Source organism: Aethalodelphis obliquidens, unplaced genomic scaffold (genome assembly GCF_003676395.1).
Source record: "Aethalodelphis obliquidens isolate GAN/ISIS:26980383/991018 unplaced genomic scaffold, ASM367639v1 scaffold82, whole genome shotgun sequence".
NCBI lineage: Eukaryota > Metazoa > Chordata > Mammalia > Artiodactyla > Delphinidae > Aethalodelphis > Aethalodelphis obliquidens.
The window spans coordinates 4,942,742-4,955,850 of record NW_020838026.1 but is presented as its reverse complement, the minus strand read 5'-3'; the positions used below and the strand labels follow the sequence as shown (position 1 = coordinate 4,955,850).

The window sequence follows — 13,109 nt, the reverse complement described above, 5'->3', positions numbered from 1 at the left end:
TTGTTAGTATTTTCACATATATGGAGATTGATGCTTGGAGAGGCCACACAGCTAGTAAGTGATGAAGCTGGAAATTCAAACTTCGGTCTATCTACGAAAGCCAATATTCTCAACCTATTGCGCTAGGTTCCTTTTTCCGGTAAGTTAAAGAAATTCCTGATCCCCCTTAAAACTATTTTTTAATAACTGTGTGTTGATCAGATTTGTCTTCTCAACCTTCTTTTAAAGGGCTAAACACCTAAATTTCTTAAGCTTGCTTCACAAAAGTTCTTTTGAGGTTTTTTTTCACTCTTCAGTGGGTCCTTAAGACCCCCTCAAAGTTCTCACATTCCTCCTAAGACAGGCCACAGTAACAGGACAAGCCAATGCTGAGTTACCTCCTGACTCGACCGCCAGGCATTTACAGCTACAGAGTTGACTAAAAAAGGTGTTGATTTTTAATGTTGATTGAAAATTTTCATGTTGATTTAGTGCCAAATTTAGTGCCAATTAAAAAAATATATATATGAACAATGTCATTTTGAAAAGATCAGCACTAAATTACTTAATTTGTGAATTAAAAAATCTACTGAATTTAATTTCTTGTCAATAACTGAAATTTTAAAATTTTATCTTTTTGCTTCTTTGTACACTATAATCAATCCATAATTTATGCCATTTTCTTTCTCTCACTAAACGGCAGTTATCCTCCATTTTATTCTGTCTTCTCAGACATAGCAAAAGTATTTCTGAGAGTCGAAGCTAACATACAAATTAAATTGGGTTTTAAAAAGCAGCAACGAAAGAGAGGGTTCAAAATGGTGGTGCAGGAAGATCCTGAGCTTACCTCCTCACACGGACACACCAAAGCTATAACTAGATTCCCATAGGATGACTCTCTCCACAAAAGGCCTAAAGGCTGGCAGAACAGCTCTTCTACAGAAAGGACAAAAAAGCGGGGTGGGAAAGCCCCACTGGGATGGAGCGGAGGGGAAAGATGCAGTTGTGCCAGTTACCCCCACCCATGGCAGGTGGCCCACAAGTGGGAGGGATATGAAAAACATGGAGCTCCCTCTTCCCTGAGCTCTGACCCCACCTCTGCCAGATCTGGAAGGTGTGAGCAACCCCCTGAATGCCTTGCGTTTCTGAGCCCCAGAGCACTGAAATAATCGGACAGACAGATGTTGTCAGGCTATCACCCCCAGGGCACTGCAGAGACAACAGACACCCCCCCCCCACCCCGCCCCACCAATCTCTCAGCAGCCACTCCTTCAAAACTGGAGGAGACAGCTGTTTCAACTAATACGTAGAAACAAACACAGAGGGTCAGGCAAAACAAAGGGAAAAAGGATTATATTCCAAATGAAAGAGTAAGACAAAACCTCAGAAAAAGACGCTAATGAAACAGAGATAAAGAGTTCAAAGTAATGGTCATAAAGATGCTCATTAAACTCGAGAAAAGAATGGATGAACAGAGAGATCTTCAACAAAGAGAAAAATACAAGAAAGTTCCAAACAGAAGTTACAGAGCTGAAAAATAAAATAATCTAACGAAAAAATATACTAGAGGGATTCAAGAGCAGACTGGATGAAGCAGAAGGATGGATTAGCGAGCTAGAAGACAAAGCAATGGAAATCACCCATATCAAACAGCAAAAAGAAAAAAGGAATTTAAAAAAGTGAAGATTCCTTAAGGGTCATCTTCTGGGTAAACAAGTAAACAGGCACCCAGCACTGTGTCAATATTTTGGATTTATTTTGGATTTAAGCAAAGCAATTCACAATGTATTCACACCTGTGGTCATACACCCACTACCTTCAGCAATTTCTCAGTGTCTCAAAAAACAAACGAACAAACAGGCCCAGTCAACCATCCATTTGTTCATTCATTCATACATTTGTTAAGTGCCTACTGGATGCCAAGCACTGTGCCAGACCCTGAGAATACAAAGACAAATAAATACAAATGTATGGAAAAACAGAAGTTTAAATAGTTAGAACTCCAAGTAAATTTAAACAGAAACCCCAGAACCCACTTTTACACAACTGACTTCTACTTTTGGCTGGTATTTTACATGTGGTTTACCTGTAGTGTGGAGGGGGGAGCTGCTGGATGACATCATGAATTTTTATCAGCCTTTCTTCATCTGTTGCTGCTGAAACAGCATCCTAGAACAACCATAATGCAAAATGAACTATTAGGCTTTGTTGGTAAAAATGAAAGTTCTTCATTTACAATTCAGTTTCACTTTGAGATTAACTGACTTTACTCTTTGATGCTGAACTATGAGGAAAAACAATGCAGTATTCAAGGAAGTAAACTTTGTTTCCACACTATATAGACACTGAAATCTATTAAAACATAATATTTTTAAAATTTTATGATAACCAGTATCGAGGGTTATAAGATTAGTGACTCAAAGTCAGAAACCGAAAGAGTGAAAATGTGAAAACAGTGAAGATTGTGGACCAGCTAGCAGTACAGTGTTTTTATTTTCGTTAAAGGACCCCTCTTCCTCATACAACTATCTCATATGACCAAACCAATCTTCACACATTTTGAACAAAACCACAGGAAAACTCCAAACAGAACTTGACCTAAAAGTGACTTGTACTCACAGAAAACTTCTCATACAGCTGGTAGGTGAGCAAAGGGTTTGGGAGCTCTCGGAAATACAGCTTACACAGGGAGCCCACGGAATGGATGTCTTGAACGTAGGGTTCTTTTGTCAGGTCGGGAACATGTTCAGAGTCAAATTCATGGCTAAAAAGATAGATGAGAGACAACAAAACTATTTTTTTGAAAGAAAAGCAAATATGACTTTAAAACAGAAAGGAAAGGTCCAAAGTATTAACCTCTACCTCAGTGAGTTAATATTTTCTTCAAATGACTATATTTCATAGAAGTTATATTTGGGCTTCAGTAGTAATCAAATGTCTGATCATGAAACAAGTGTTTTTCTAAATGGAAATTAAGGGAACAGTTTTAATATTAAAATGGACAGAAATCTCTGAAATGTGTGTGAAAGAGCAGCTCTTACCAGAGATCTGAAAACAGGACTTCTAATTCCTAATGGTTTAAATACCCAATGTTTTGGCAATTCTGAAAACTAGAGTTGAATGGCAGCTGGTCCATGTATGACTATGTGCAGAAATTCCTCAGGTACAAGAAGTACAGTTCAGGAATGCTTTATGGATGAGGGATAAGGAAGCCAGAAACAATATAAAGCAATTCCCAGCCAACACCAAATTTTAAAAGAAAGCAAAATCTGCAGCATTAAAGTGAGTGAAATAAAAATTGTGCTCAGAACACTAAGGCAGATGAAGCTCACTCTGAGGAGGTTAACTAATACTAATCTACAGACATGAGACCCCTTATGAACCTAGAGGATTAATGTATGTGGACAATCTGAATATGAGATCTGCTGCGTCCGAAACTAAAGATTGAAACCTTTTTCAGTAAAAGAATCAATTTGAGGAGGCGGAGTCAAGATGGTGGTGTGGGAAGATGCAGAGTTAGCATCTCCCCACAACTAAGGCACCTGCCGGCTGCTGGTGGGGTACTCTGACCCCAAGGAGACAGGAGGAACCCCCAAGTGAACGAGTAGGACGCAGGGGGACTGAGGCGGGAGGAGAAGTAGAGGCCAGACAGGATCGACGCTCCTGAGGGCGGGGAGATCAGGAGAGGCAGGGGGGAGGGAGCCTCCCAGACCGGAAGAGCAGGAGAGGAGAGGAGTGTAACTGCCTCGCCCACTAATGGCCCTGCCCCCACAGCCCCCAGGGCCTTTTCCAGCCCTCTGGGTCCTAAACATAGGCCCCGCCCACCACCGAAACCTTGCCCTTCCTTAGGCCCTGTCCTCCACAGCCAAGGCCTTTTCTCCCATTTAAACCAATTTTTTTCCTTTTCCCTCCTTCTCTTTTTTCACTATTGTGGTACTGAGGTATCTTCTGGATGTTGATTCATCTATATTTTTATATCCTTTCTAACATATCTGTTAGTTTCCTAATTTTATTTTTTACTTTGTTATTCTTTTTTTTTTTTTGCCGCCCCACGTGGCTTGTGGGATCTTGGTTCACGAGCCGGGGGTTGGGCCAAAGCTCCTGTGGTGGGAGCTCTGAGTCTGAACCACTGGACTAACACAGAACCTCAGACCCCAGGGAATATTCATCGGAGTGAGGATTCATGGAGCTCCTCACCTCAGCACCAAGACCCAGCTCTACCCAACAGCCTACAAACTGCAGCTGTACCCAACAGCCTACAAACTTCCATGTTGGAAGCCTCAGGCCAAACAACCAGTAAGGCAGAAATACAAGCCCACTCACGAAAAAATTTTTTTAAAAAAATGAGAAAGCAAAAAAATACATCACAGATGAAGGAGCAAGGTAAAAACCTACAAGACCAAATAAATGAAGAGGAAATAGGCAATCTACCTGAAAAAGAATTCAGAATAATGATAGTAAAGATGATCCAGAATCTTGGAAATAGAATGGAGGCACGGATTGAGAAAATACAAGAAATGTTTAACAAAGATCTAGAAGAACTAAAGAACAAACAGAGATGAACACCACAATAACTGAAATGAAAAAACACTAGAAGGAATCAATAACAGAATAACTGAGGCAGAAGAACGAATAAGTGAGCTGGAAGACAAAATGGTGGAAATAACTGCTGAGGAGCAGAATAAAGAAAAAAGAATGAAAAGAACTGAAGACAATCTAAGAGACCTCTGCGACAACACTAAACACACCAACATTCAAATTATAGGGGTCCCAGAAGAAAAAGAGAAAAACAAAGGGTCTGAGAAAATATTTGAAGAGATTATAGTTGAAAACTTCCCTAACATGGGAAAGGAAATAGTCACCCAAGTCCAGGAAGCACAGAGAGTCCCATACAGGATAAACCCTAGGAAAAACACACCAAGACACATCTTAATCAAACTAACAAAAATTAAATTCAAAGGAAAAATATTAAAAGCAGCAAAGGAGAAACAAAAAATAACATACGAAGGAACCCCCATAAAGTTATCAGCTGATTTTTCAGCAGAAACCCTGCAAGCCAGAAGGGAGTGGCAGGATATACTTAAAGTGATGAAAGAGAAAAACCTACAACCAAGATTACTCTACCCAGCAAGGATCTCATTCAGATTCCATGGAGAAGTCAAAAGCTTTTCAAACAAGCAAAAGCTAAGAGAATTCACACCACCAAACCAGCTTTACAACAAATGCTAAAGGAACTTCTCTAGGCGGGAAACACAAGAGAAGAAAAAGACCCACAAAACAAACGCAAAAACAATTAAGAAAATGGTAACAGGAACATACATATTGAAAATAACCTTGAATGTAAATAGGTTAAATGCCCCAACCCAAAGACACAGACTGGCTGAATGGATACAAAAACAAGACTCATACATATGCTGTCTACAAGAGACCCATTCAGACCTAGGGACACATACAGACTTGAGATAGAGGGGATGGAAAAAGATATTCCATGCAAATGGAAATCAAAAGAAAGCTGGAGTAGCAATTCTCATCTCAGACAAAATAGACTTTAAAATAAAGAATGTTACAAGATATAAGGAAGGACAATACATAATGATCAAAGGATCAATCCAAGAAGAAGATATAACAATTTTAAATGTTTATGCACCCAACATAGGAGCACCTCAATACATAAGGCAAATGCTAACAACCATGAAAGGAGAAATCAACAGTAACACAATAATAGTAGGGGACTTTAACACACCACTTACACCAATAGACAGATCATCCAAACAGAAAATAAATAAGGAAACACAAGCTTTAAATGACACACTAGATCAGAGAGATTTAACTGATATTTATAGAACATTCCATCCAAAAATGGCAGAATACACCTTCTTCTCAAGTGCACACAGAAAGTTCTCCAGGATAGATCACATCTTGGGTCACAAATGAAGCCTCGGAGAATTTAAGAAAACTGAAATCATATCAAGCATCTTTTCCGACCACAGCGCCATGAGATCGGAAATCAATACAGGAAAGAAACTGTAAAACACACAAATACACGGAGGCTAAACACTGTGCTCCTAAATAACCAAGAGATCACTGAAGAAATCAAAGAAGAAATTAAAAAAATACATAGAAACAAATGACAACGAAAACATGCCAACCCAAAACCTATGGGACACAGCGAAAGCAGTTCTAAGAGGGAAGTTTATAGCAATTCAATCTCACCTCAAGAAACAAGAAAAATCTCAAATAAACAATCTAACCCTGCACTTAAAACAACTAGAGAAACAAGAACAAGAAAACCCAAAGTCAGTAGAAGGAAAGAAATCAACAAGATCAGAGCAGAAATAAATGAAAGAGAAATGAAAAAACAACAGCAAAGATCAATAAAACTAAAAGCTGAGGGCTTCCCTGGTGGTGCAGTGGTTGAGAGTCCGCCTGCCGACGCAAGGGACACGGGTTTGTGCCCCGGTCCAGGAAGATCCCACATGCCGTGGAGCGGCTGGGCCCGTGAGCCATGGCTGCTGAGACTGCGCATCCGGAGCCTGTGCTCCGCAGCGGGAGAGGCCACAGCAGTGAGAGGCCTGTGTACCGCAAAAAAAAAAAAAAAAAAAAACCAAAAACTAAAAGCTGGTTCTTTAAGAAGATAAACAAAATTGATAAACCCTTAGCCTGACTCATCAATAAAAAAAGGAAGAGGAGGCAAAACAATAAAATTAGAAATGAAAAAGGAGAAATCACAACTGACACAGCAGAAATACAAAGGATTATAAGAGAATACTACAAACAACTGCATGCCAATAAAATGGACAACCACAAAGAAATGGACAAATTGTTGGAAAGGTACAATTTTCGAAGACTGAACCAGGAAGATTTAGAATATATAAACAGACCTATCAAAAATAATGAAATTGAAAGCATAATTAAAAATCTTCCAACAAACAAAAGTCCAGGAGCAGATGGCTTCACAGGAAAATTTTATCAAACATTTAGAGAAGAGCTAACACCGATCCTTCTCAAACTCTTCCCAAAAACTGCAGAGGGAGAAACACTGCCAAATTCATTCTATGAGGTCACCAACACCCTGATACCAAAAGCAGAAAAAGATATCACAGAGAAAGAAAATTATAGACCAATATCCCTGATGAACATAGATGCAAAAATCCTCAACAAAATAATAGCAAACAGAATCCAACAGCACATTAAAAGGATCATATACCATGATCAAGTGGGATTTATCCCAGGGATGCAAGGATTCTTCAATATATGCAAATCAATGTGAAACACCACATCAACAAATTAAGGAATAAAAACCATGTGATCATCTCAATAGATGCAGAAAAAGCTTCTGACAAAATTCAACACCCATTTATGATAAAAAGTCTCCAGAAAATGGGCATAGAGGGAACCTACCTCAACATAACAAAGGCCATATATGACAAACCCACAGCAAGCATCATACTCAATGGTGAAAAACTGAAAGCATTTCCACTAAGATCAGGAAGAAGACAAGGATGTCCACTTTCACCACGCTTATTCAACATAGTTTTGGAAGTCCTAGTCACAGCAATCAGAGAAGAAAAAGAAATAAAAGGAGTACAAATTGGAAAAGAAGAAGTAAAACTGTCAGTTTGCGATGACATGATACTATAATAGAAAATCCTAAAGATGCCACCAGAAAACTACTAGAACTAATCAATGAATTTGGTAAGGTTGCAGGATACAAAATTAATGCACAGAAATCTCTGGCATTCCTATGCACCAACAACGAAAAATCAGAAAGAGAAATGAAGGAAACACACCCATCTACCACTGCAACATAAAGAATAAAATACCTAGGAATAAACCTGCCTAAGGAGGCAAAAGACTTCTACTCAGAAAACTATAAAACACTGATGAAAGAAATCAAAGATGACATAAACAGGTGGAGAAATATACCATGTTCTTGGATTGGAAGGATCAATATTTGTGAAAATGACTATACTACCCAAAGCAATCTACAGATTCAATGCAATCCCTATCAAACTACCAATGGCATCTTTCACAGAACTAGAACAAAAAATTTTACAATTTGTATGGAAACACAAAAGACCCCAAATAGCCAAAGCAATCTTGAGAAAGAAAAACAGAGTTGGAGGAATCAGGCTCCCTGACTTCAAACTATACCACAAAGCTACAGTAATCAAGACAGTATGGTACTGGCACAAAAACAGAAATATAGATCAATGGTACAGGATAGAAAGCCCAGAGATAAACGCATGCACGTACAGTCACCTAATTTATGACAAAGGAAGCAAGAACATACAATGGAGAAAAGACAGCCTCTTCAATAAGTGGTGCTGGGAAAACTGGACAGCTACATGTAAAAGAATAAAATTAGAACACTACCTAATACCACACACAAAAATAAACTCAAAATGGATTAAATACTTAAATGTAAAACCAGACACTATAAACCTCTTAGAGGAAAACATAGGAAAACACTCTTTGACATAAACTACAGCAAGATCTTTTTTGACCCACCTCCTAGAGTAATGGAAATAAAAACAAAAATAAACAAATGGGACCTAATAAAACTTAAAAGCTTTTGCACAGCAAAGGAAACCGTAAACAAGACAAAAAGACAACCCTCAGAATTGGAGAAAATATTTGCAAACAAAACAACAAAGGATTAATCTCCAAAATATACAAACAGCTCATGGAGCTCAATATCAATAAAACAAACAATCCAGTTAAAAAACATGTGGAAGACCTAGGTATACATTTCACCAAGGAGGACATATGGATGGCTGGGAGGCACATGAAAAGATGCTCAACATGACTAATTGTTAGAGAAATGCATATCAAAACTACAATGAGGTATCACCTCAAACCAGTCAGAATGGCCATTATCAAAAAATCTAGAAACAATTTGATGCTGGAAAGGGTGTGGTAAAAAGGGAACCCTTCTGCACTGTTGGCAGGAATGTAAATTGATACAACCACTATGGGAAACAGTATGGAGGGTCCTTAAAAAACTAAAAATAGGACTTCCCTGGTGGTGCAGGGGTTAAGAATCCGCCTGCCAATGCAGGGGACACAGGTTCGAGCCCTGGTCCAGGAAGATCCAACATGCCATGGAGCAACTAAGCCTGTGCACCACAACTACTGAGCCTGCACTCTGGAGCCCATGAGACAGAATGATTAAGCCCGTGTGCCACAACTACTGAAGCCTGCATGCCTAGAGCCCATGCTCTGCAACAAGAGAAGCCACTGCAATGAGAAGCCCACACACCACAATAGAGCAGTCCCTGCTTGTCGCAACTAGAGAAAGCCCACGTGCAGCAATGAAGCCCCAACGCAGCCATAAGTAAATAAATAAATAAATAAATAAATATATTAAAAAAAAAACTAAACTAAAAATAGAACTACCATATGACCCAGCAATCCCACTACTGGGCACATACCCTGAGAAAACCGTAATTCAAAAACAGACATGTACCACAATGTTTACTGCAGCACTATTTACAATATCCAGGACATGGAAACAACCTAAATGTCCAATGACAGATGAATGGATAAAGAAGATGTGGCACATATACACAATGGAATATTATTCAGCCATAAAAAGGAACGAAATTGGGTCGTTTGCAGAGATGCGGATGGACCTAGAGTCTGTTATACAGAGTGAAGTAGGTCAGAAAGGGAAAAACAAATACCATATGCTAACTCATATATATGGAATCTTAAAAAAAAAGGTACTGATGAACCTAGTTGCAGGGCAGGAATAAAGAGGTAGACATAGAGAATGGACCTGAGGACATGGGGTGGGAGGGGGAAGCTGGGGCAAAGTGAGAATAGCATCGACATATATACACTACCAAATGTAAAACCGTTGGCTGGTGGGAAGCAGCAGCATAGCACAGGGAGATCGGCTCGGTGCTCTGTGATGACCTAGAGGGCTGGGATAGGGAGGATGGGAGGGAGGCTCAAGAGGGAGGGGATATGGGGACCTGTGTATGCATATGGCTGATTCGCTTTGTTGTGCAACAGAAACTAACATGGTATTGTGAAGCAATTATATTCCAATAAAGATCTATTAAAAAAAAAGAAAAGAATCAATTTCAGTTATTTTCCAAACATGTATTCCTGAAAATAGAGATGAACTCTGTGGTCAAATCAGAACCTTAAAATGCTGTAGAATAATGGCAATTATCATGCACCACAGTGAAAAATAAAGGATAATAACATGTTAAGAATAGACTAGAATCTAAGAGATTAAGCAAAAATTAAAAATTCTATTGCTGGTGTAAAGGATACCACTATTCTTGTCTCTGAGACTGTAATGGGAGAGGATGTGCAAAATGTAATAAATGCACACTTGAACATATACTACAAAGCCCAGGTGAAAGGAGATTAGAAAGGTCGCTCTCATCAACTGTAATTAACTGAAGAATAATTCTATTACAATGTAAATTATCATCTCTCATGGTTATCATAGGTTCAAATTCAATTTTTAAAAATCTTCAAATATTGCAAAGAGAAAATACAAGTATTGAAGAGATTAAGGGACATGGTTTTCTGATACTACAAACGAAGAGATGGCATTTAGGAAAATATACACAGAGAACAATATGGATATTATTTCCTACTTTATCTAAACTATCTTACGGAAAATTATGGTTATCAATATAAGTGACTTAATTTTGAAACAGTTTCATTTTAATGAATTACAGTAGGAACGAAAAAGAAAATGCCATATGAGGTTTTACCGTAGTCTCTGGATATTGGAGGCAACGCCAGAGAGACGATATATTCCATCCACGATGCCATATCTCTCAATGAACGCTGTACAGCTTTGAAGAACCTGGGGCACTAGAGAGAATTTGTGAAGACATGGATTAAATTGAGAGTATTCAGTGGAAACAAAGTCACAAAAAATGAGAATGTCTTAGCAAAATGAAATTGGCAAATTAAAGTTTTAAGGGGTGGAGATTAATCTACTACAAAAACTGACAAGGGCATATTTAATTAATTTCACATCTATGCTAGATAAGTGGTCACATATGGTCACCTAATTTATGACAAAGGAGGCAAGAAAATACAATGGAGAAAAGACAGCCTCTTCAATATGTGGTGCCGGGAAAACTGGACAGCTACATGTAAAAGAATGAAATTAGAACACTCCCTAACACCATACACAAAAATAAACTCAACATGGATTAAAGACCTAAATGTAAGACCAGACACTATCAAACTCTTAGAGGAAAACATAGGAAGAACTCTTTGACATAAATCAAAACAAGATCTTTTTTGACCCACCTCCTAGAGTAATGAAAATAAAAACAAAAATAAACAAATGGGACCCAACTAAACTTAAAAGCTTTTACACAGCAAAGGAAACCATAAACAGGATGAAAAGACAACCCTCAGAATGGGAGAAAATATTTGCAAATCAAGCAACGAACGATGGATTAATCTCCAAAATACACAAACAGCTCATGGAGCTCAATACCAAAAAAACAAACAAACCAATTAAAAAATGGGCAGAAGACCTAAACTGACATTTCACCAAAGAAGACATACAGATGGCCAAGAGGCACATGAAAAGATGCTCAACATCACTAATTATTAGACAAATGCAAATCAAAACTACTATGAGGTATCACCTCACACCGGTCAGAATGGCCATCATCAAAATATCTACAAACAATAAATATGGGAGAGGGTGTGGAAAAAAGGCAACCCTTTTGCACTGTTGGTGGGAATGTAAATTGATATAGCCACTAGGGAGAACAGTATGGAGGTTCCTTAAAAAACTAAAAATAGCATTACCATACGACCCAGCAATACCACTACTGGGCATATACCCTGAGAAAACCATAATCCAAAAGGGCACATGTACCCCAATGTTCACTGCAGCACTATTTACAATAGCCAGGACATGGAAACAACCTAAATGTCCAACGACAGATGAATGGATAAAGAAGATGTGGTACATGTATACAAGGGAATATTACTCAGCCATAAAAAGGAACAAAATTGGGTCATTTGTAGAGATGTGGATGGACCTAGAGTCTGTCATACAGAGTGAAGTAAGTCAGAAAGAGAAAAACAAATATCGTATATTAATGCATATATGTGGAATCCAGAAAAATGGTACAAATGAACCTATTTTCAGGGCAGGAATACAGACACAAATGTAGAGAGTGGACATGTGGACACAGAGAGGGAAGAGGAGGGTAGGACAAATTGGGAGATTAGATTTGACATAAATACACTACCATGTGTAAAATAGATAGCTAGCAGGAACCTGCTGTATAGCACAGGGAGCTCAGTTCAGTGCTCTGTGACGACCTAGATGGGTGGGATGGGGCGGGTGGGAAGGAGGTCCAAGAGGGAGGGGATATAGGTGTACATAGAGCAGATTCACTTCATTGTACAGCATAACATCGTAAAGCAATTATACTCCAAAAAAAAAAAAAGAAAAAAACCTGAAAAAAAATAACGTACCATCTGTCAAAAAGTATAGATAACTTCCCTGGGATTCTTACAACCATGTGATATTATATTCATACTTGCTTATGTTCTCCCAAACAAGTAGGGAAACTTGAAAATATGGGGAATTAGAGGTCTTTCCCTGATTATACAGCTAAGCCTCTACAGACATCATACTTCATGGAAAACATCTGAACTGTTTCTTTACACTTTATGTTCCCTAAGTAAAAGGACTGAATGTCCAAAAAACAATCACATCATAGAACTTCATAAATAAAACTATATAACTGAACATTGCTATTACTTAGGATTTTAAGAGAGACTAATGAGACATATAATTAAAATTAGTAGCAAAATGAAAGAGAAGAGCATAAACTTTCATCTTGAAAAACAGAGAGTAGAAACTAAAGAACAGTATAGGAAGATAAAAAGAGAAAAGATCTGAATTCTTTTTTTCACTAACATAAGAAAGTAATATGAGAACCCAATATATTATTAGAAGAAATCCTAGTACAAAAAGGCATTTTATTAACTACCTTTTCCCCTCAAATCATCTAATCAACCAGCCAAGTGCACATTAAGTAATAACCCAGTCAAAACATAACATTAGAAACCTCCAAAATGGTTCTTCCAAAAGGTGATATAACTTTTTTTTTTTTTTTTCA

The 13,109-nt window shown here is 38.2% G+C and overlaps 1 protein-coding gene across 7 annotated transcripts in view; it reads right to left on the bottom strand.

Moving 5' to 3' along the window:
- The window catches only part of ARHGAP32 (Rho GTPase activating protein 32), a 263,302-nt gene that overhangs the window by 20,472 nt on the left and 229,721 nt on the right, over nucleotides 1-13,109 (bottom strand). For all 7 annotated transcript variants that reach the window (XM_027092877.1, XM_027092879.1, XM_027092878.1 and 4 more), the window contains 3 exons: nucleotides 10,719-10,821; nucleotides 2,599-2,743; nucleotides 2,066-2,148 (listed from right to left, as the gene is read on the bottom strand). In XM_027092877.1, coding sequence (XP_026948678.1) covers nucleotides 2,066-2,148; nucleotides 2,599-2,743; nucleotides 10,719-10,821 — 331 coding nt within the window. The remainder of the gene's footprint in view (nucleotides 1-2,065; nucleotides 2,149-2,598; nucleotides 2,744-10,718; nucleotides 10,822-13,109) is intronic.